Source organism: Vulpes vulpes, chromosome 4, assembly GCF_048418805.1.
Source record: "Vulpes vulpes isolate BD-2025 chromosome 4, VulVul3, whole genome shotgun sequence".
NCBI classification, from domain to species: Eukaryota; Metazoa; Chordata; class Mammalia; order Carnivora; family Canidae; genus Vulpes; species Vulpes vulpes.
In genome coordinates, this window is record NC_132783.1 from 17,758,773 (window position 1) to 17,783,563 (window position 24,791).

At 39.3% G+C, this 24,791-nt stretch overlaps 2 protein-coding genes across 5 annotated transcripts; one reads left to right on the forward strand and one right to left on the reverse strand.

Moving 5' to 3' along the window:
- Nucleotides 1–10,181: 10,181 nt before the first annotated feature.
- Nucleotides 10,182–20,107, reverse strand: BBS12 (Bardet-Biedl syndrome 12). Of its 4 annotated transcripts, none has more exons than XM_026016799.2 (3): nucleotides 19,968–20,107; nucleotides 15,324–15,386; nucleotides 10,182–13,653 (listed from the first exon to the last, which is right to left on the reverse strand). In XM_026016799.2, the coding sequence occupies exon 3, from the start codon at nucleotides 13,641–13,643 to the stop codon at nucleotides 11,505–11,507; it is 2,139 nt and encodes a 712-aa protein (XP_025872584.1). In that variant the 5' UTR covers nucleotides 13,644–13,653; nucleotides 15,324–15,386; nucleotides 19,968–20,107; the 3' UTR covers nucleotides 10,182–11,504. The 4 variants fall into 4 exon arrangements, with proteins under 4 accessions (XP_025872584.1, XP_025872585.1, XP_072611402.1 ...); XM_026016800.2 differs by having other exon boundaries at nucleotides 19,956–20,085; XM_072755301.1 differs by lacking the exon at nucleotides 19,968–20,107 and adding an exon at nucleotides 19,188–19,661.
- Nucleotides 20,108–20,298: 191 nt separating this feature from the next.
- LOC140598500 (centrin-4) lies at nucleotides 20,299–24,433 on the forward strand. The gene is made up of 5 exons (XM_072755302.1): nucleotides 20,299–20,423; nucleotides 21,881–22,027; nucleotides 22,426–22,554; nucleotides 23,574–23,711; nucleotides 23,894–24,433. Exons 1-5 carry the CDS (start codon nucleotides 20,421–20,423, stop codon nucleotides 23,981–23,983), a joined length of 507 nt encoding a protein of 168 aa, XP_072611403.1. The 5' UTR covers nucleotides 20,299–20,420; the 3' UTR covers nucleotides 23,984–24,433.
- Nucleotides 24,434–24,791: the final 358 nt, after the last annotated feature.

The window sequence follows — 24,791 nt, forward strand, 5'->3', positions numbered from 1 at the left end:
GGAAAATATAGATATTTTACAAACATTAGAGATATAAAGGAGACCACTGTTCTTTCTTGAAGATTATGTAAGACGAGATCACATTTTCTCACAAATTAGTCAAAATTTTAATAATAAGATCCTTATTATTTTAATAATAAGTGTTGACAATGGCCATGGAAATGACACTTTAATTTGTGGAGGCTGTTAAAAGAACAATATGGCAAAAATATATGAGAAATGCTAAAATGTCCAGCTAACTGTTGACCCAATGTCTATCTGTAAGAATTTATCCAAAGGATATAATAAAGAATAAGAGGTAAGATTCAATACAAATACATTTTTTATAGCTTTGTTTATAACACTAACCAAGCAGAATTGAACTAAATGATAGGATATGGGTTAAATAAATTATAGTAGGTTATTATACTGGGATAATATGATGCCATTATAATTATTTTACTGAACTCTAATAATGTGGGGGAATCTCTTAATATATTACTTGACAGAAATAGATTTTATGGCAGTATGCTTAGTATGAGCTGACTTATTAATTAGAAAAAAACACATATACATCCATATACATAGCCGAGGCCTCAGAAAACTGCACACCAAATATTAATAATGGTTACTCTGATGTGTAGGGGGAAAAGAGAGTAAGAGCTTACTCTAAAAATGTTCTTGAAGAATAATGGAAAGAATTTAAGGATGAATGTGTTTTTTTTTTTTTTTTTTTTTTTAGGATTTTATTTATTCATGAGAGACAGAGAGAGAGAGAGAGAGGCCGAGACACAAGCAGAGGGAGAAGCAGGCTCCATGCAGGGAGCCCAATGTGGGACTCGATGAATGTGCTTTAAAAAGCAAAACGAAACAAAAACAACTCCCAGGATGGAAGTGTAAATAGGGAAGAGAACAAGGTAGTACATAGTTAAAGAAAAAAAAGAATAGGGTCTGGTTATGAGAAAAGAAATAAAAGTACTTAGGAAGAATGGAAGTGCCAGAACATGTAATAAAACTGATCAATGATACAGTCAGATGACAGAGGTAGGAGTCTGGAAGTAAAGTCACAAAAGGGCTCAGATAAGTCAGCACGCTTGCTACTTGTACAACATGGACTTTGTTACCCCACGGGTCAATCTAAAAACGGTTTAAAAAATAATCTAGTTTGGGGATCCCTGGGTGGCTCAGCGGTTTAGCGCCTGCCTTTGGCCCGGGGTGTGATCTTGGAGTCCCGGGATTGAGTCCCACAAGTCCCAGGAGTCCCACGTCGGGCTCCCTGATGGAGCCCGCTTCTCCCTCTGCCTGTGTCTCTGTCTCTCTCTCTCTCTCTCTCTGTGTCTCTCATGAATAAATAAAATCTTAAAAAAAAATTCTAATTTAAGTAAAGACCTAAGGTCTCTAAAAAGCTCCATAAAAACATATTGCTAAAAGTTCACAGGCAAAAACTCATTTAAAAATAACAAAGAAAAAATAAAAATAACAAAGAAGCTAGAGTTTTTAGAATGGCTCATTGAAACATATTTCAAAATGTTTGAGGGTATGTCACTAAAATATATATTTTTAAAGTCTCAATGCTGTTACATATAGAAGATAGAGCTAACCAAAATTCATTCGATTTTCACACTTTATTATTGTTTTTTAAACATGCATTTGTTTGTTTGTTTATTTATTTATTTATGTGATCTCTACACCCAATGGGGGGCTCAAACTCAGGACCCTGGGATCAAAGGTCCCATGATTCTTGCTGAGCCAGCCAGGAGCCCCTGATTTTCACCCACAAATGAATAATTTGCTCCTAGATTCCTGCCATATACAAAATTTGTATATTTGTGTTTGTTATTTGTGTACCCATTAGCTTCTAGAGAAGTGATATTCAAACTTTTTTGAATGTATGACCCCAAATATGCATATTTATATATATATGCATATGTATCCTACCAAACTAATATATGTAAATTATATAACATAAAGAAAAAAGTTAAAATTACAAAAAAAAAATAGGTAGTAGAAATTCTAAGATATTCCTCTTACACTACATTGTACTTTCCTGTCTGTGCCTCTGCCCTTCTTCAGAGATCACTGGCTGCCATTAGGGTCTCTCAAGATCCACCGCCAAACTATACCTCTGAAGTAGCTGTATAACTTGGGCAAGACACGTAGATTCTGTGTCTCAGTTTATTTGTAAAATGAGGATAATAATAGAGCCTGCTTCACAGAATTGCTGTGAAGATTATGTGAACCAGTGCCTGTAAAATGCTCCTTATCATGCTTGGCATGAAGAAGTAGTCTTTAATGATAGATATGATCTATGATCGATACTCTGCAAGGAATGATCCTTCTTTAGAAGATCGATGAATTAAAGTTGATTATTTTTTTTTAATTTTTTTTTATTTGTTTATGATAGTCAGAGAGAGAGAGAGAGAGGCAGAGACACAGGCAGAGGGAGAAGCAGGCTCCATGCACCGGGAGCCCGACGTGGGATTCGATCCCGGGTCTCCAGGATCGCGCCCTGGGCCAAAGGCAGGCCGAAACCGCTGCGCCACCCAGGGATCCCCTTAAAGTTGATTATATCTTGTATTTTAGGAATTCAAGTTGTATGATATAAAATAATGCACGGAGATTTGTTATCTTTTATTTTTCCTTATCTCTGTGCTTTTTTCCTACATTATCTCCTTAACTAGGAGCTTAGTGCAAGATTTTTCATATTTTTGCCAAATTGCAGCTGTGTATTTCCCCTAACATGTGGATTCAGTTTCCCCAAGGAAGGATAGCAACTATTTTGTATTAATATACAAATAGTATACTTCATATACTATTTAAGTTATAGCAGTGACCAATTCTGGTGGCACATCATAATCATAGAGGAAGCTTTAAAAACCCATATACCCAGGCCCCAATTCCAGAGCTTCTGATTTAATTTGTCTAAAGCCTCCCCAAGTGATACTAAAAGCACAGTCAGGGATTGAAGACCATTGAGCAAAGGAAAAATGATCACTTCATGTCAATGGTTCTCAGTCTTGGCTACATGTTCCAATCACCTGGGGAGCTCTTAACACTACCAATGCCTGGCGCCCTAATCTCAGACTAATTAAAATCTGTGGATGTGGTCAGGACATTAGCAGTCATAATAGCTCCCCAGCTGATTCTTATTTGAAGCCAAAGTTGAGAAATATTGCTCTATGTAAACAAAATACTAAAGTAAAATATCTGGCAATCATAAGAGCTTGACAACATGATTTGGAACAAATGACACACACACACACTTCAAGGGAGGCTGACAGAAGGGTACTGTGGTCTACAATCATCTGTTGCTTACTCTTGAGTCTCCCTAGGTTGGGCTTGGCTCTGCTCCCTTAGGCCAGCAAATCCATGTGGGATATAGTAGCCCTGCCATTCTTAGAAGTGGCCCACAAGGGTCAGTAACCATTTAAAAGGGTAAAGCACTACACCAAATCTACTATTATTTTTTGTCATTATTATCTTCATCTGTCTGGGTTCTTTTCTCCTCCAAGCATCTTGAGAAGCGAAATACATCTTGCCTAGTACTCTCCTTTCCTATTGCTCTCATCTCTAAGATAGGCACATTGACCGTTTTAGTTCATGGTCATTATTTCTAATCACTATAAGAAGGGCAAGGGAGGAAGGAGCACAAAGGAGAGCCGCTAAAATTGTAAAGCTAGGAAAGGGACAGAAATCTCACAAAACTCCTTTATAATGAAGTTTCAAATGCTTGATGTATTTTCCTAGATATTTGCATGCAGTTTATATTGAGTTAGGTTATAAGAATGCATATTTATTTTTTTAAAGATTTTATTTATTTATTCATGAGAGAGAGAGAGAGAGGCAGAGACACAGGCAGATAGAGAAGCAGGCTGCATGCAAGGAGCCTGATGTGGGACTTGAACCTGGGAATCCAGGATCACACCTTGAGCCAAAGGTAGGTGCTCAAACTCTGAGCCACCCAGGCGTCCCAAGAATGCATATTTAAACCTCAAAGTCTCTTTAAGAATACATTCTACAGATAAACAGATTTCAGAGAAGTTAAGTGACTTGCCCAATATCACACAGGGGCAAAGTTAGATTATGAAAAAGTTCTCCTAGTTTTAAGTCTAATACTTATCTGACTACACTACAAGTATATTTTGGAAGCTGATAGATACCTCCTTTTTATCATTCTTTCATCATGGAAGGGAGAATTTCTAGTTGGTCCATAGGAGACTGATCTGTTGCTTCCAGAATCTGAATATAAGGTTAAGTTCTGGGGGGGTTAGCAAACATCACAAAGTGGTGACTGTGGTTATTAGATATCACCCCAGGGGAGATGTCTCCCAAATCAGTACGTTAACATTCAGAGAAGCTATGGGATGCTGTCACCAGAGACAAAGTATGAAATATAATTGAGTAAAAGCAAAGCAGTGTCTAATTAATTAACACAGAAGTGAGCAAAGAGCTGACCTTCCTGGTTAGTGGTGGGTGTTGTGCACTCTTCTGACGGAGGTATCTGGCCAGTGCTGCATCAGAGAGGTCCCTTGGCTTCAATTCATCCAACAAGCAATATTTCTAGCTTCCCAGAGACTTTCAGACACTGGAGAAAATAATTCTTGGTTCACTTCATGTGAGTATTGTTTTTTTCTAGTAGAGTTATGTTACAAATATGAAATAGCATCTTGGTTTACACAATTCTCTGTGAATTTGGTTAGTACAAATTAAGAGTTAATTCCTCTGATGATTATCTCTTGTTAACCTGACAAAAGTTTGTGGGCCTGGAAAGCTATACTCATGGAAACCCTGCCATTTGGGGACTGCAAGGTGTTGGCACCCTGAGAGACCCTGGACCCCTTTGACCCACCATTGCTTTCCCCTCACGTAACAGAGCCTTTTAGAGTTGAATGATAGCATGAACTAGCGAGCCACGGACTGCTCTGAACTTAAATGAGTCATTAATGGCTTTGTAAAGTTCCAGAGGGTGACTCTAATGTTATACTGGTCTGTGCTTTGTACAGGAAAGTCATTCTTTGTAAAGAGGGGCCATTTAAGACAGCATTTTTTTTATATAAATTTATTTTTTATTGGTGTTCAATTTGCCAACATATAGAATAACACCCAGTGCTCATCCCATCAAGTGCCCCCCTCAGTACCCGTCACCCAGTCACCCCCACCCCCATAAGACAGCATCTTAAAAAAAAAAAAAGATACAGGGTAGATCTCTGTTATGGAAATTTAGAGGGGTTTGTAAAAGAGATTCCTCTCTTGAGTTCCTGGGAAAGAAACTTACTTCCTTTACCATGCTTGCTCTGGACTCCATGGGCTCCTGTTACTTGTAATTTCATCCAATTCTTTTTGAGTTGTGTCAGTTGTCATTCCATAACCTGTTGTTTGACATCTAATTTCTGAGACCTTAATTTCTATTGTGCGCTGCTTTTTCAAAAACTTCAATCTAAATGATTTGACTCATTTAAAAATATTTTCATCTGCCTTATAGCTAGAGTTTTTTTCTGGTTAAATTCTCATGGTCTGTTCAAAATTCTTTAATCCATTTTAATCTCTTTTCTTGTACTAAGGTCATTTGAGGTTAAATATTAGCATTTATTTTTCCCCCATGTCCAAATTACAGGGATTTTTGTGGATCCCATCACAGGAGGGGTTTCCTATGGAGATGTGGATGGGCCATGGTCAGTTTCTCAGCTTCATTGTTCATGGTCTCGCTCCTGTTATAGATGAAGAACCAAAAATATAGCCTTTTTGTGTAACCCTTCTCTATTTGTCAAAGCTAAGACTAGTTGGAAATATTTTCTGCCTTTAGCTCTGTGTTTCCTAGAAGTCTACAGTCCTTGCCTTCAAGGTTTACATTTAACAACTTCAAGGTTGTTATTTTTAGAGATCTTTTCATCTTGATTCTGCTGGCCATCCAAAATACAAAATGTCATTGTTTTACCGTTCCCAAATGTAAATTTCCCCTCTCCTTTATTCAAAATCTTTCTGTCCTGTTCTATTTTATTTCTTTCCAACATTTTTTCCCCTCAGAGTATGGCTCAGTCATCCTGGGAAGAAGCATGTGCTGAATATTTCTGATATTCTTCAGAGCTTAGACCACTACAGTGCTAGTCAATTCTCTTCCATCTACACATACAGTGGGGTTGTTGTCACTTTGGACTCTCCCAGAATGTGATGCCTGTGTCTCAAATTTGTTTACCCGTATTTCCATTCAGGTGGAATCCTTTCAACAATTTAGGGGACAATAGCTCACAGTGACCAGTCAGTAACCCTTTCACTCTTGCTGCTTCCCATTTCCTTTTTGCTTCTGCCTCTGTCCAGCATCTAGGTAGGCAGGTACACCTGCCCATATTCTGAATATTTCATTGCTGGAATTTCTTAAAGATTATTTTTTGATGAGCCAGTTAACCCCTGGTCCAGGAAGAGTTATTTATATTTGGAAAGATTGGCTATCATGTCACTGTAGGATAACTGCAACCCTCTTCGTAGTTTATAATATTAAAGAAGCAGATTGGTCTCAAAGATGTCAATACTTCTTTGGTCTTTTGAGAAATGTCTACCTGATTATGCACACGGGTTCTTGGAAAACCCACTTACTTAAATGAGTCGAGTTTATGTGAGGGACTGCCTTCTGCAAGGACAGAACATTTCCTTGAGTAATTAAAACTTAAAGGTATTTCTTGTGAGAATTAGAAAAATAGCTGATAAACCACACACTATTACAAAGCGTTTTACAATCTGGAAATAAAATGAACTTACAAATCTGTATTAAAATGACACTTCTAGTGTCAAAATAAAGTATAACAAGATTTTATTAAATATTTAATAGTATTAATACATGCAAATACCAACTTCACAAAAAATCTATTATATGAAGTGAGCTGAGCATCTACATTAATATTAGTGGTGCTCCTAACCTTTATAATATTTTAACAAAAACTAAGTGTTAATAGTACACAGGAGAGTAAAAGTATCAATACCTACACAAGTGAAATAATACACTTCATTTTTAAAAACAGTTCAACACTTAATGTTGTTATTCTAACTCTGAACAAAGACAGTACATATAACTGGAATGATTATCTGTGCAAGATTTTCATGTGACCACATTTAAGAGAACCACTAAACCAAAAGCTATATTCTTTTACCTGAATAGAAGATAACCAAGTTATATTTTTTTTTATATTTTTTAATACATTTAAATTATCCCTATAAATAAACTAGGCATTCTTCTCGTTTTGTTGGTTTGTTATTTTATAGAAAAAGCTTCCTATTACCGTTAATACTTAGAAATATACTCTGGAGACAGGTAAAATCTTAGTGTAAACTCCAGCTCTACTACCTACTAGCTGTAAGTCTTTGGGCAAGTTTCTTAACCTTACTAAACTCACTTCCTCATCATACAATGGAGAAAATGAATGTTCCAAAGATTGAGATAATATATGGGTTATGGGCTGAATTGTGTCCCCTCCCCCAATTCATGTTACCTCAGAAGTGATACCTCAGAAGTGACTGTATTGGAGAGAGGCTCTTTAAAGAGGTAATTAAGTTAAAATGAGGTCATTAGGGAGGGCCCTGATCCATTATGACTTAGTGTTCTTACAAGAGGAAATCAGGACTCAGATACAGAGGGGAAGACATTGTGAGACACAGGGAGGAGACATCCATCTACAGCATGAAGGATGTCTGTGAAGGAAAGAGGCCTCAGAAGAAACTGACTCTGACAACACCTTGATCTCAGATTTCTAGCCCCCAGAATTGTGAGAAAATAAATTTCTGCTGTTTAAGCCCCCTAATATGTGATATTTTGTTATGGCAACCCTAGCAAATTAAAGAATTTAGAACAGTGCTCAGAACTTGGTAGGTAATCAATAACTTAGTTACTACTGTTATTATTTCCCCAGAGCTTTTCTAATATTCAACTCCACAAAAAATTCAGTTCTCACGATGTTCAATTTATGGCTAGTAACAAAAGAGCAAGACTTTGTTGGGATACACAGAATGCTATGGGCTCTCAGCATCCCTGCGTGTTCTTGCTGGATTTGAGCTCTCCTTTGCCAGGCCACTTCTCAGGGATGTTTCCAGTGAGTAACCTTGAATTATGACATAATATCTCACTCCAGACCAAGAACAGGATTACTTCTGCTTAATGCAATAGTTGTTATTTGCCCAACTTAGGCATTCCTCTCCTGTAATACAACCTAGTGTATGCAGGCATTCATCATGGGCTCTTTATGTCACCCCTGTGAGACTTGAAAGGACTGATGACCAACACAAACCCATGTGAAGCTCTGGCCACTATAAAGTCATTTGTTTATGATCCAGGATTCTGTTTTCTGCCAGTATCCTATTAAATTTTAACTGTTAAAGGGGGCACCTGGCTGGCTCAGTTGGTAGAGTGTCTGACTCTTGATCTCAGGGTCATAAGTTCAAGCCCTATGTAGGGCATACAGCTTATTAAAAAAATGCATAAATAAAAAGCTACTCAGAAACAGCCTGACAAAGATATAATAAAGACTAGCAGACCGGTGTGATTTAAAAAAAAAAAAATATTTTTAACTGTTAGCTTGTAAACAGGGCAAAATCTCAGACCCTGCAGTTCTTGATTGTTTTGGCTGAGAGCCATGGTTTCTGAAAAAGATGAGGGCCTCAATGGGCTGGGTTAAGACTCCCTGGGACCGAACAGTAAATGTCTCATTTAACTAGTGGGAAAGAGGAAGGGGAATGAGTCCCCCACTGTCCTACCTGTTAATTTATGTTTGGAGGCTTAGCAGTGAGGAGGATTAAAACAAGCCACCCAAATGGTGTATTGTTGTTGCTCACTCATTTCAGGGTGGGAAGAGCAGATGTTAATCTGATAACAAGGCAGCATATCCAGGGCTCTAGTCAAGAAGTTTGGCTGTTGCTGTCAAGGGGGTCCTCAAAGCTGAAACAAATCTACCAGCAATAAGGAAATAAAACTTCCAAGTAGACCAAAATCACAAGGTTGTTGAGCATAGGTTGGGCAGCTCATCCAAACCAAAAGTATATGCAAAGTGTTCCTTACTAGCATGGGCCCATTCTCTCCCTCCACACTTCTTGATAGCTGACCTCAGCTGCTTTAAGGAAAAGCCAAATGTGATGTGACAACTTGGGGGAACAAAGTGACTCAAACTTTTATAGCTGTTAGATACAGCTCAAATCACCATTCTACCCAGTCCCATAGGGGAAACTGGTATTGGGCATAGGTTTGTCAAAAGTGCCAAGGGCTACAGGACACTGAAGAGGTGGTGTTACATGAAAGGTGAGAAAAATCTCCAGAGTCTGGGTGTTCTCAGATACTAGGAAGTGCACACCTAAAGAAGTTGGTACCAGCACTTAAGACAAGGCCAGAAAAGAAAAAAAAAAAAAAAAAAAAAGTCTCCTTGGATGCAGCCCTTATCCCTTGCTCCTTCCTAAGCAACCAGCCAGGGAGATAACATAATTCCTTGGCAATGTTAGAGCTCCTAATGTGTCAATGTTAAACTTCTTGGTCTATATTCCCATATGGGGAAAAAGTGACTGAAGTCAACTGGTAAGATTAGCACAAATTGTTATGAAAATACGTAACTGGTACTGAGGTGTTATATGCTTATACCGTAAAATGCTTATAAAGTTCTAGAGCTTTTCCCATCAAGATATTGCTGCAGATAGAGGAATGAGACAGATTTCCTCCATCTACTATTGTGCCCTAACCAATTCTAACCTATTGATAGGTTGGGATTCAGTGTGAGTGCCTCTATACTCTGATATCCCTAATGTTCACTATATAGATGATGTTCTGGTAAAGTTAGAAGCTTGTCCCAATGGTTCTGACTGTGGCCATTATTAACTTCCACCAGCAGACGTGGCTGCTAAACCCAAAAGTAGTTTCTCAGTATCATTTGGACAGTCATAGCACTTAATCTCTCTGGGAGTCAAACAAATGTTTTCTCCTAATTAAAACTCTTATCAGTACTGGAGGTAGTTCATAATGCCATCAAGGGCACCTGCTAGACTAGATGTGAAAATGTACAAACACAGAAACCAGGACAACCTTGTTTTAATCTGACTGATCTTACGCTTTCCTTAATGTTTGAGTAGCCTTGGATTTTGCCATGTATAGCAACTGAGGCCGCAACTACTGGGTGACACCACCTATCAAATCTATATAATGGCGATTCCTTTTTTTAAAAGAATCTTTAAAAAGATTTAAAATCTTTTAACGATTTTATTTATTTGTTCATGAGAGAGAGAGAGAGAGAGAGAGAGAGAGAGAGAGAGAGAGAGGCAGAGGCAGGCAGAGGGAGAAGCAGGTTCCATGCAGGGACCATGATGTGGGACTCGATCCGGGTCTCCAGGATCAATCACATCCTGGGCAGAAGGCAACGCTAAACTGCTGAGACACCCAGGCTCATCCATATAATGGTGATTCAAATCAGGTTTCACAACAAATTCTGAAGTAGAGTGACCTCACCCCATTGGGGTTATATGCTGGTATGTGGGGAAAACGGGCTATAGATTTCTTCATTAGGGAGGTTTTTTTTTTTTTTTTTTTTTTGCCCATCTACTGCCTCCTATAATTTTGTCATTGACACCAAAGATCAGCAACTCAAAGCTCCCTTGTGTGAGTCATAACGTATGATACATTGGTCTTACAATACTTCAGGCTAATAAAAAGACCCTCCTTCTTTGGAATTTAAAATTCACTAAATTCAAGACCCTCGGGGACGTGACTCGAGGTCATTACTAGACTGGTTTCATCCTGCAGTTCAGCGTCTATTGATAGTAACCTTAACTAACTGCTATATGAAATCAATCAAATAGATTTGGTATTGACTAAACAACTTGTTTGCCAGGTTAATCAGACTGGCCAATAGAGTGGCATTCTTCATGAAAATTCAAGTTTGACCAAAAGCATGTCAGATTAAAAAGTGAGTAGCTGGAAGAGGCTATCCATTATGGGCTCTGAATCACACATTGCATACTTTCTGGGTATGCCATGAATGCAAGGACCTGATCTATCTTTACCCAGTCCATGTCTCAGGCTTGTGTTAACACTGAGCAACCCTGAGGTATGAGTTAACAGCTGCCCTTGGACAAAAAACAGGATTGTTTCTGGTCACTATAAAAGCAGTTAATGTCCCAAGGTCAGTGCTCCTTTTCTGTAACACAACCCACTGCATGTTCAGGCTTTCATCACTGGCCTTTTATGTTGCTTTTATGGGGCTCAGAGAAATGGGAACTGATACAAACCAATAGGAAGCTCTGGCTAACACTTTCACTGTAAATAATAAAAGTGCTTTGTCTCTGATCCAAGTGTCTCATGTATTCTGTAGCAATGTAACCTGTGAGCTAACCTGTGAGCTTGTAAATTGGGTATTGAAATCTCAGGCCCTGTAGTTATTGACAGACATCAATAATTTTCTTCTTGGTATTGGCTGGCATTTTAGGCACTATGGCTTGGCTACTAGGAAAATTATAATAGCATGATATATTACAAAATATATTTTCCGAAGACTTAGCCAGTAACACTACAAAAATAAAAAACCCTCTGTTTCATGTGAATTTAACTGTGTATGTCCAAGTCCAGTAATAATTTCACTGTCTGTCTGAAGTACTAACAGTACTAAATCCAAAGCTCGGCGCCATGCCTCAATCTTCGGTATAATAATGTCATAAATGCTTGGAATCTGTTCCAGTTTATTTGAAATGCTTGAATTAAAAATTCCACTATTTAGTTTACTATATTCATTCAAGATGTAAGATGAAGGAGAGCCAGAGTCTCTGGCATTTTGTAGATGTTGCTGAATGAATGTGCTGGCTTCAAATTCCGATGAGCAACTGGCAGTGTTATACATGAGAGTTGAAAGGTATCTGTGCCATCCATTTGCTAGGCAGTTAAGCACAGTTGGTCTGTATAGTGCCAGAGATGAGGCCAGCCAAGAGGAAGTATTATGAAGCCATCCTGAACAGACATGGTTTCTTTTACTCAGGGATTGCCCTGCAAGAATTTGAAGATGGCTAAGACACAAAAATTCAACTGCACCACCTCCAAGGAAGACCTTTTGCTCTCTTAGAGCATGATACAGACGATAGGCACAAGTCCAGAACCTATCTTCTTTGGTTTGCATCTGTGCAGTGACTGGGCTGGTGAGCACTACTGTAACCAAATTAATTCCTTCTGTTTTTATCACAATTGTGATTACGTTGATCCTATCAATGACATCCGAGGGAATACTTCTCCAAAAGGCCACAGAGACCCCATTGCCCACACAGTTTTCATTTACTTGTGTAATATAGGTCACCTGTACTGCTCCTGAAGCTTCTGCAAAAGCCTGCATCACAGTGCTATTCACTGACCCAATTACCAACCGCTTACTGTGTATGCACCTCTCAATTAAGTGTTCAGACACATTTCCTTGTACCAGCACAAGGTTCACATTGAATTTCATTAAGACCTGTAATACATCATTTGTCCACACTTCTTCTGAGCTGTTTTGTTGAATCTTCATGCTTTCTAATAGCGTATTAATATTTGTGGCCTTATTAAATCCCAGGTGGCGATAATTCTCTGTGAGATCACCCTCAATGAGAATAACCCGGACTGGCTGATTCTCTAATTCCTTGATCAGAGTAGTATTAGAAATTGATACAACAGTGATAAATCCTGGACAGACACAAGAAAAAGTTTCAGGTACACCTGGTAGACAGCAAGTGAAGATTCTTGAAATGTCAAACCTAAACGGCATTGTACAGTTACCTTGCTGAATACTTGCATTCTGATATTGCAGCCGTACTGCTTCATCTACTAATTTCATGCTGTTGTGATCTCCATGACTCAAACCCATCTCCAACTCTACCAAATCATTACATCTGTAATTGGGAGTAGCTGCACCATGTTGTTCTAGAAATCCATCTGGTTTGTTTATTCGTTGATTATTGGCTGTCCTATTAAAATGCCTACTGTGGATTAGTATTGACTTTCTGTAATGGCTGCCTGCGAGCAGACTGTTCTTCAGAGTTTGAGGATTTTGTAACGTGTTTTTATCTGCTTCAACTTCAGTCTGACGTCTAAAGAGTTTAGGTGATTTAACAGGTATCCCAGAAAGACTGTAAGTGGTCAATGATGGAGAGGCAACATCATTGAGATCATGCTCTTTCTGTAAACCAATATCTGAAGGGATTTGTAGAAAAGGGCACAAACTGATATTAAATGTTTCAAGTCCAGAAAATGTCTTTGTGCTATCTAAATGGTCAAAGACATCGTCGATAGGTACTTGGAGGGAAACTACTTCTTTAATGCAAGAGTTCAAGCCTTCTGACATTACAGACACTATTACTGAAATGGGGACACCTAAATGAAGACATTCTTCAGCAGCACTGCTCCATGCACCAACAAGAAACAAAAGAGTACTGGTTCCAGTTTTATATGTGTTATTTTGTGCTTGAACTGCTTCATTGAGAAGTTGTCCCACTGCGCTGGTTAAATCCAAACTTTCAAGAAGTCTTATGGTTGAACTGATTAACACACTTTCATGACACTCTTCATCTATAATAAATTTGGATGATTTTACTGGGCCTAGGAAAGTTCTTCCTGTTCCTGCAAATGATGAAAGTTGTTGAAGTCCCATGTGCCTTCTTTTATTTATGACCCTGCAAGCCATCACCATGAATCATCATCTGCAAATAAAATAAAAACTTGGAAATTTATTCAGTGTAATTCATGATTATAATTGCTTATAAAGGAAAAATCAGATATAGTCCCTGCCTTTGAGGGGTTTCTGGGAGAAACAGTTTCCATTAAGTATGGTCAGTGAAAGATATAGTAGTATAATGACACTATGATACAGGTATGGCCATGTGGAGAGGGAACACTTCATCCAGTAGGGGAAGTGGATCATGAAGGCAATCAACCTGGTAGTGTTTCCAGAAGAAGGCAATGCCTGAAATGAGTCTTGAAGAATAATCTGAAAGAGTTAGCAAGTTGAAGGAGGGAGTAAATGCACACATATGTGAAAAAACACAGTGTATTGGGATAATACAAGTAGTTTATTTTTACAGGAATAAAGAAAATAGTAGGAAACAGGAGATGAAGCTCTAGAAGAGAAAAGGGGTTGGATCATGAGAGCATTATGTGCCATATCAAACCCGATCCTATGATGGGAACCACTGAAGTGTTTTAGGAAAGGAACATTAAGAAACAGCTTGATATAGAGTGTGAAAGCATGTGCTCTGAATGTAGAAGTCTGGATTTGAACTTGGCTCTAATGCTTATGAGCTGTGTAGACTTCATAAGTTATTTAACTACTCGACCCTGTTTACACATCTGAAAAATGAGGACTATAACAGAATCTACTTTATAGAGTTATTATAAGGAGTAAATGAGTACAGTGCTTATAGCAATGCCTGGAATATAATCCCTTCTGAGTATCACTACTACTACTACTACTACCACTACTACTACTACTACTACTACTAGTGTTTTGGATATATCATCACTCTAATAACACAGAATGAACTGGGTGGGTGCCTCACTGGAGGTAGAGAGGCCAGCTAAGAATCATCTATAGTTATCTAGATAAGGAGTGTGGAAGAGGGATGCAGGTGAGAGGATGGACTTGATAAGACTTAAAAGAGAAAAATTTTAGCCCAGTAAAGAGAACTTTTTAACAAAGTACCCCTTAATTGAAAAGCTGTCTATAATAAAATGACCTATCTTTTGAGGTATGAGCTCTCACTTAATGGACTAGAAGTAAAATTGTAGATAATATAAACTTCTCTTCCAACTCTAAGACTTCATAATTCTTTGAATGATATTTTTATCACAGTCTTTTAAATCCAAAATGTCAAAAAGCAAGAGTTTTGATTTTCATCTGATAAATTTGTGTCTATAATACCAAGATTCATCCTTGAAGCTGAGGAACACCACTATCTGAGATATCTGAGATCAGAAGAAGCTATAACCCAACTATTTCTCAAGAGTAGCTTCCTATAAGCTTTCAAGGACTAAGAAGAAAAGCTAATAGAGCCTAGAAAATGGTATAATGAATTGCTTGAACTCAGTTTCAAATGTTCTGTAAAAATTTCAATTCTATAAAATAAAACTCTTGATACACCTAGGCACATGCCTAGACAGCACCAAAATATACTCTAGGACTCTGATACTCAAATCCTGAAACCCATCATATCTTAATTACCTGCTCTTACATGTTTTCATTGTCCCTCACCTTTTACCTCCGTATTTATTCTCTACTTATCTAGTTTAAATTCCTACCTGTCAATTATTATTATCACTCCCTCGCACATATACTCTCAAAATCCTTATCCCTCTTTAGGTCCATCCTACTCACCTTGCAAAGCCACTAATCTTGATGAAATCCAACTCTGTCCACTCCATGCTTACCTTGCATCAACTGAAAATAAACAGAAAAACAAACACAACCACATTGGTATCATTTCAAACCTCAAATGGCCTTTATTGTTGCTTGGCAATCTACTTCCCTAGTTCATTTATCTTTTTTTCTTCCTGTTTATAAAAGGTTATTACATTTTGGGTTCTATTTTTAAAAGTTTTGCCTAACCCTGTGTACAAAAGATATTCTTCTATACTTCTTCTAAAACTGTTATGGTTTTCATCTTTTATGTCTTTATGAATCTACCTATTCTGGGTATATCATATAAATAGAATCACACAATATGTGACCTTTTGTGTCTGGCTTCTTTCACTTAGCATAGTATTTTGAGGTTCATCCATATTGTATTATATACCAGTACTTCATTCCTTTTTATGGCTGAGAAAAATCTCATTGTATGTATCATCTTGTTTATCTGTTGATGGACAATTTCAGTTGTTTCTACCTTTTGACTATTGTGAACTGTGCTACTATGAACATTTGTGTACAAGTGTGTTTGAGTATCTGTCCCCAATTCTTTTGGGTATACACCTAGGAGTGGTCACATGGTCATTTTATGTTTAACTTTCTGAGGAACTGCCAACTGTCTTCCATAGCAGCTAAATCATTTTACTTTCCCACCAGCAATATATGATGAGGGTTTCAATTTCTCCATATTCTTGTTGTATTGATTTCCTAGGGCTGCTATACAATATTACCAAAAACTGGGTGGCTTAAAACAATACATATTTATTCTCTCAGGGTTCTAGAGTCCAGAAGTCTGAAATCAAGGGGTTTGCAGGGCCGTGATCCTTTTGAAGGCTCTAGAAAAGGCTCTTCCAGCTTCTAGCTGGCTCTTGAAGGTAACAAAACTTCAATATCTGCTTTTCTTTCATATGGCTTTCTTAAAAGGACACCATTAATTGTACTTAGGGCCAACCCTAATCAGGTATGACCTCATCTTAACTATCTACTTCTATAAAGACCCAATTTCCAAATAAAATCACATTCTGAGATTTCGTGTGGACATGAATTTTGGAGGGAACACTATTCAACCCAATATGTTCACCAATACATATCTTCTGGTTTTTCGTTTTATTTTTTTTTTCAATAATAGACATTTCAGTGGATATGAAGTGATATTTCATTGTGGTTTTGATTTGTTTTTCTCTACAACTAATGATGTTAAGCATCTTTTCATGTACTGGTTGGCCATTTGTAATACCTTCTTTGGAGAAATATCTATTCAAATCTTTTGCCCATTTTGAAACTGGGTTGTCTTCCTGTTGTTGAATTGTGAGATTTCTTTACATATTCTGGAACCTAGAAACTTATTGAAATATTTTTAGTCACTGAGGTATCCCACATACCAAGAATATTGTCTGACACACGGCTGACACCCAATAAATATTTGGTGAGCAAATGAATGAATGGCATTCACCATATTTGCTATCTTACCTTTAGGTATAAAAATGACAAGATCAAACAGATGCCGCTATCAGTATTATTCTCCACAAATTTAAATTTCAATCACCTTTAGAGGTTATGTGATTCCTATTTGGCACTGCCTTAGGTGAGACCCTTTATTTTACTTTATTTAAAGATTTTATTTTATTTTATTTTTAAGATTGATTTATTTATTCATGAGAGATAGAGAGAGAGAGAGGTAGAGACACAGGCAGAGGGAGGAGCAGGCTCCATGCAGGGAGCCCGACGTGGGACTCGATCCCAGGACCCAGGGATCATGCCCTGAGCCAAAGGCAGGCGCTCAACCACTGAGCCACCCAGGCGTCCCTAGGTGAGACCTTTAATTGTTTCCAAAATGGTTCCTCCTTCACATGGTTGTCAGAACTATCTTTGCAAAGCATAAACCTAATTAAAGCATTCCATTGTCTAAAAACATCTATTTATCTTAGAAAATAAAATCTTTACTCCTTAGTTTGACATAGGTATCCTATAATCGGACCTCAGTATAATTTATGACTCATTTTCCACCTTTCCTTATGAATCCTAAGATCTTGCCTCACTAGAACATTTATTTTCATTTTTACACATGCTATATTCAGATTTGAATATCCCACCCTTTCTTCATCTTGGCAAATGCTATATATCTTTCATGACCCAAGGCAAATGCCACATTTTTGATACAATCTTGTCCAATGCCCCAGGAAGTCCAGCCTCCTTCCTGGGCTCAGTCACTTTCTACACACACATACTAAAGCATTTAGCATCCTGAATTTAAAACTCTGTATCTATGTCTGTCCCTTTCTCTCCCACTAATCTGTGGGTTCCTTGCTTTTATTCATCTTTATACTCAACACTCAGTTCCTTTCAAACTCAATAGTTGACACAGTATAGGACATGTGAAAAGCAGTAGGTAAATTTAGTAGATTTAAGAGTGCCAATGGATTTTATATTTTCCTAGACTAATTATTATCATTACTATTACTAATGTTTTATAATACAATTAGATTAGTAACGGCTATTTTTCAAGACTAAGTATTTCTTACCTAAGAACTAGAAATTGCAATCTGAGCCTATCATCAAAAAAATCATTTTTACTAGAAGTTAACTTCCTAAATATAAGACCCTAAATCATAAAGAGATATCAAAGCAGGTTAACATATTACTCAGCCTTTGAACTGCCATGAGATTAAACTTGATCTAGGTTAGAATTTGATTCTATATATTTGGTCACTATTCATTTCTGGGTCTCAGAAGTCCCCTTAATATTAGTAGTAAAGATGAAGTAAATGTCCTTAAAACTGATCAAGAGCAACTTTCCCAGTGAGATTATGGCTGAAAAATCAATACACAGTTAACCCTTCTAGGGGGCCCAACCACTGCAGGAGTGAGAATCCAAACATAACTCTTGACTCCCCCAAACCCTAACTACCAATAGCCTACAATTGTTTGGAAGCCTTACCAATACTATTAGTAGTCAATTATCACATATTTTATATATGTATTATATACTGTATTCTTACAATAATATTTTTCTTAATTTTTTTTCAGTATCTCTAGTGTCTTAATAATATCTCTAGTATCTTGTAGTACCTCTACAAGGTTCAACTGGTAGTTTTTTTCAAATTGTGGCAAATCCCCCCCGCCCCCCAAATCCACATATATATAGGCCCACACAGTTCAAATCCTTGTTGTTCAAGCAAGGGTCTACTATATTATAATCAAGCGAATGAACACTTTACTTAACTCACAAAATATCTTGAACTTGTGTAATTTTAATTTCCACTGCAACTTTATATATTAAAAAAATCACTTCTAATATTAGAATAGGTGATCCCTGGGTGGCTCAGCAGTTTAGCGCCTGCTTTTGGCCCAGGGTGCGATCCTGGAGTCCCGGGATCGAGTCCCGCGTCGGCTCCCTGCATGGAGCCTGCTTCTCCCTCTGCCTGTGTCTCTGCGTCTCTCTCTCTCTATCATAAATAAATAAATAAATAAATAAATAAATAAATAAATAAATAATATTTTTTAAAAATCTAACATTAGAATAATCTTATCAGTTTTCCAGAATCCTAACGTGTTGTTTATCTATGATTACAAAGCCTGGGTAACTGGGATAGAAGGTGAAGCAGACAGGATGATGGTTTTGGAGAATGTGCCGTGTTTCTACATATTACAATAGGAACGGTGATTTGGGAGGCTGCTTCAAGAATGTACTTTGCACATTTTACCTGCCCTACCTGCAGGGGGTTAAGTGGGAGAAAGGGGAGGGGGAAAAAAACCAGCTAGGCAAAAATTAATGTTCCTCATCAATCCACTGCTGCAGAATCCAGTATGATTCCTGGAAAATAAAGTACTTACTCTGCAGAAGGCACTGCAGGAGGCGTAAGGAGAGCCCCGATGCAGAGCCCTGAGGCGTAAGGAACAGAGTTGCAGGTCGGAGGAGCTATCTCCTCGTCATTTCTACCGGGAAGTCAGAGGTCCACCTCATTCTCTCCCACCCTTTAGCTGGTCTCTGACCGGATTCACGACTGGACAAACCGACAAGTCCGGCCCCGTGGACAAGAGTCTGCTTGGAGCTGCAGCAGTTAGGGGCTGGCCGGCAGGATCATGAGGCTGCGTCTGGCCCACGACTGTGATCTCTGCTGGATACCAGGCCCGGAAAGCCGCCCGGACCTCATTCATTCAGCCACAGGCATGGCCGAGGGTGGGCCAGGGGGAGAGGGGGAGGTGTCTGATCGTGATTTCGGTTGGAGCCAAAGTCCTACCGGCCAGCAAGTGCTGCAGCGCTGCGAGGCGAGGCGAGGCGCGGCCCAGCACCAGCCCGCCCCGCCCGGCCCGCCCCCGCCCCCGCCCGCCCCCTTCCACCCCTGCGGCTGCCGCGCCGCATCCCTCCGACCCGGGCAAGACCGAAACACTACAGGCCAAGCCCCTGGCACGGAGGAGGCCAAAAACTATCTAGCGGCCCTGGGGAAGCTCAGTCCCCGCCACCTCCGATAACCCCAGCAGGGTCGTTAAGCCAAGACTGGATCAGTTTACCCCGCCCGCCAGGCCCCGGTTCTCATTCTTTCTCCCGGGGCTCGAAGAGGGCAACAAAGCAAACGGGCTCTCCGCGCCCGCACTAAGTACCTCGCGACTAACCTCGCTCTTCTCTCCGTCCCCACGCGAGGCTCCAGATCCCCGCTTGCCCGCCTCGGGCGGCGGCGTTCCCGCGGGCACCGGGGCGCCGAGGAGCCGGGCCGAGGACGCCCCCCTCTCTGCGCATGTGCGAGGCGGAGCAAGCGGGGGGCCGGCGGCGTGGGGCAGGTCTCTAAGATTACCCAGAGGGAGAGTTCTGCTCCACGGTCGGCTCGGAAAAGCAGAGCGCTACTCTATTGGTAGAGAGTAGAGAGAGGGGGCGGGCCTCAAGGGCCCTGCTTTCTTTCCATTGGGTGGAATGACTGTCAGTCGGTAGGCAAATCTGGTGGGCGGGGCTTCTGGAGAGCCGGGCGAGAGCGGCCTTAGCAACGGTTGCTGAGCCGGGAAGACTGCAGCAGGGCTGCGCGGCTGGCGGCTGAGACCCGGAGGTCCCGGCAAAGGGCACCGCTTGGTGACATGGTGAGTGCCAAGCCGGTAAGCCCTTGCTGGGCCGGGGCCCGGGTTGAAGTGTCACCTCGGAGCAGGGGAGGAATTTTGTTTGGTTTATGCAATGTATTATTGGCCTCCTGATCCTCGAGTGTCATTTAGTGGCGCCTCCTCTTGTGGCCCAGGGGAAGCACGTTGCCCCTGGCTCTGGGGGACACGCCAGGGCGGGGCTCCAGTTCATTCTTCCCTCGTCGACCCCACCAGCCGCTGATACCCGCGCTCTGCGATAGGTTCCGTGATGGAAACAGAAAGGAATTGAGGACGGAGAATAAGAGGCTTAGAAGCTGTTGGAGGGGCAGCCAGGGTGGCTCTAGCGGTTTAGCGCCGCCTTCGGCCCAGAGTGTGATCCTGGAGATACAGGATCGAGTCCCCACCTGGGGCTCCCTGCAGGGGGCCTGCTCTCCCTCGGCCTCTCTCTTAAGTAAATAAATCTTTAAAAAGAAACTGTTGGAGGGTCTAGACCTCTACAAAAGAGGTCCTGAACTCGGAGAAAGTGACCGGCCAGGGTAGCTCCGCCCTCCCACTCTTGGGAAGGTAAAGGTCCTAAAGGCTGGAGCTGTTAAGTTGGAGATCACACCGGTGTATTTGCAATCCGAGGCCAGAGAATCCACCGCTGCCACGAGGAACCCTTAATCCACGTGGAACCCGAGACTAGGTGCCCAGGAACGCGAGGTCCAGCTGCCGTCCCTGCTGCCACTGCTGCCTGACCGGAAGCTGGAGACCAGATACCGAAATAAGGCTGCAGCAACACCCCAGAAGCAACTCTTTGACCTTGCTTGTCAGCGGGGATTGGCACAAAGCAGCAAGATGACCTCCACCATACCCCCGGATACTGATAATTAGCCCAACATTTATTCTTACTCAGATCCCTGGAATAGTTTTTCACCCGGAAAATGTAGGTGTTTTTTTTTTTTTTCCCCATTTCTCAGCTTCTGCAATATAGAAAAGTATGCTAAAAGATGGGAAAGGATATTATGTTTCGGTCAAGCATATCCCACAAAAGAAACAAATTTTATTATGAGACATAGAGGCCTAGATAAAAGGGATGCCTTAGGCACTGCTTTTCAAATATACCAAGTAAGGCCAGTCGTATTGGAACTTAAGATCTACTGTTAAGCATGCGTGCCTTTGCCTCTTCTTCTTCTTCTTCTTCTTCTTCTTCTTCTTCTTCTTCTTCTTTTTTTTTTTTTTTGCCTCTTCTTTCAAAGGCACTTGTTTGTTGAAGGAAAAACTTGAGTGGTAAAAAGAACCAGGATTTCCACCAAGATATTAATAACTAAAAGTACAAATGTTAGCAAAGGGGAAAGGAGGAAATTGCTGATGGTCATTGTGTAGTAGGGAATAGGGTTCTTGACTATGCTTATTTATCATTGATTATTCTGGTTCTGGTAACTTTTCCAGTTATTCATGCACATGCATATTTATTACAGGCATCCAACTATTGCATAGGTTCAGACCAATGGAAGAAAAGAGCAGCAAAACTTGAATCGAATGAAACCCAAAAGCAAGAAATTAAAGAGGCCTTTGATTTATTCGATGTTGATGGGTCTGGAACCATAGATGTGAAAGAATTGAAGGTTTTGAAATTACTTCTAATTCTAAAACATTGTAAAAACCATTACTTATTTGTGCCAATTTTTCAATCTTTAACAGCAGCCTTCTAAAAGCTTGGTATAAAATCTCCTCAGTGTGGATACCTACACCTTCAGTGTATACACCTACCCCATACTAACAAAATAGTATCACGTTACACATTTTACCCTTGTTTTATGAATGAGTAAAACAAAACACAAGATCTGACAGTGACATATCCTATGGCATAGTAGGATTGGAACCTACCTAGGCCTGCTGACCTGACTTTCTAGGTTTATGCATAGTCCATAGTAAAAAAAGAGAAAATCTAGTCATTAAGAGGTAATTTAAAAACTAAGAATGAGATTGTGGCATAGTATAATTTATTTGCTTCCTATTTCAGATTGCAATGCAAGCCTTAGGATTTGAACCAAAGAAAGAAGAAATTAAAAAAATGATAGCTGAAATCGACAAAGAAGGAATTGGCACCATTACTTTTGAAGATTTTTTTGCCATAATGAGTGTAAAAATGGTATAGTAGTGATTTTGTTTTTCAAAGAAATATAAGCAATAACCTACATTTTTTAGTTGGAGCAGAGGTTTCACAGAGGAAGACTTTGAAGATGGATGGGATTTAGATAGATATAGTTAGCAAGATTAAAGATTATTTCAGGGTAATAATGAAAACTGTTCAGTGTGGAGAAGCCTGTTAGAAAATAATAAGGAGGGCAGCCTCAGTGGCTCAGTGGTTTAGCACCGCCTTCGGCCCAGGGCGTGATCCTGAAGACCCAGGATCAGTCCCACGTCAGGCTCCCTGCATGGAGCCCGCTTCTCCCTCTGCCTGTGTCTGTGCCTCTCTCTCTCTCTCTCCCTCTCTCTCTCTCTCTCTCTCTGTGCACCTCTTATAAATAAATAAATAAAATCTTTAAAAAAATAATAAGGATATATGGTTGGAGAAAGAATGGGGTCAGCATCTTGAAGGCTTGAATTCAGCAAACATCTCCTGAGTGCCTGTTTTTGCCATGCACTATTCTACAGAGCATTGAATGAGACAACCTCCCTGTTCTCTTAGAGCTTACATTTTTGGTAATGGGTATTAATTACTGGTATTAATTAATACAAGATATGTTCTCTTTATCAGCCTGGTCTCTTCCATTTCAACAAACCCTGAATTTAAATACCTTGAGAGCAGATGTGAGTGCGTTGGAATAAGTGTTAAAAGTTAGAGCAGGGGATCCCTGGGTGGCACAGCGGTTTGGCGCCTGCCTTTGGCCCGGGGCGCGATTCTGGAGACCCGGGATCCAATCCGACGTCGGGCTCCCTGCGTGGAGCCTGCTTCTCCCTCTGCCTGTGTCTCTGCCTCTCTCTCTCTCTGTGTGTGTGACTATCATGAATAAATAAATAAAATCTTTAAAAACAAAAAAAGAGCAGTAAAGTCAGAACTCAGCTACCTGATACATTGCGCTCTAGACCTCAAACACCCATAAGGCCAATTTGATAGAAAAGATAAATGAAAGATTAATTACATTTAATTGTTTCTGTTTTTTAAAGAGTGAAAAAAATGAAAAAGAAGAAATATTGAAGGCTTTCAAATTATTTGATGATGATGATACTGGAAGCATAACACTAAGCAATATCAAGAGGGTTGCTAAGGAACTCGGGGAAAATTTAACAGATGATGAACTTCAGGTAATTTTTTACCTATTTTTATAATTATAACACATGTATAATTATAACATATAATTCATATAATTTATAGTTATAGTCTTTAGTTGGACGCAAATACAATCAAAATAAAATTTGTATATTTGAACATTATATCATTATTCATTTTTAATGATATCACATCATATTTACATTTTGTTTTACAGGAAATGCTTGATGAAGCTGATCGTGATAGGGATGGAGAAATAAATGAGGAAGAATTTTTGAGAATGATGAAAAATACCACTCTTTATTAATACTTTTTAAAATTCCTTTTGGAAAGTGTTTAACAACTTTATATTTGTTAAACAGTTCCATAATATCTGAATGTATTCTTTAAAATTTTTAGTTTATATGCACAAATTGGCTTCTTGATGTCTAAGCATTATGAGAAGTTACATGTTTCCACCAATAATATTGCTTAATCTGCAGCATCAAGACACAAAGAAAATGTAATGATTTCTGTGAACCGTGGATCCAAAACCAGTATTTAATTCCAACTGCTACTTTAGAGCTCCAGGATCTAAAGACTTAGCATTTTTTTAAGTTTAATGAAACTTACCCCACATGCAAATGGATTTGGCAAACAAGCAATTAGTTTCCTTATTATTTTCCTTTTGTGCAACTCTTTGAAACTGATACATATTTGCTTTTTAATCAGTTGCTCAGATATGGAAAGTATTAAATAAAATTGCCTAGCAACTACATTATTTGCTACTTTTCTTCTTATAAGGAAAATTCAAAGCAGCACTTATACTATATAGATTTTCCTATAAGTTTGACCCTGCAAGTGAGCATTTAATACCTCTGTTTTGGGAGGTGCTAAAGATTTTACATATGTTATCTCAATATGTTACAACTTGGAAGCTGGTAGTATTGGCTCTATTTTACTGTATTTTGGGAAACTAAAGTTCAGAGAATTTAAAAATTGCTCAACTGTTCATAGATAAATAAAACATGGATTCTAAGTCTTGTATCCTATGCTTCACTACGCAGCTATCCTATGGATAAATCTCAAGATAACGTATATATTTTCTAACTCATTTAATATTACGACTCTTGTAA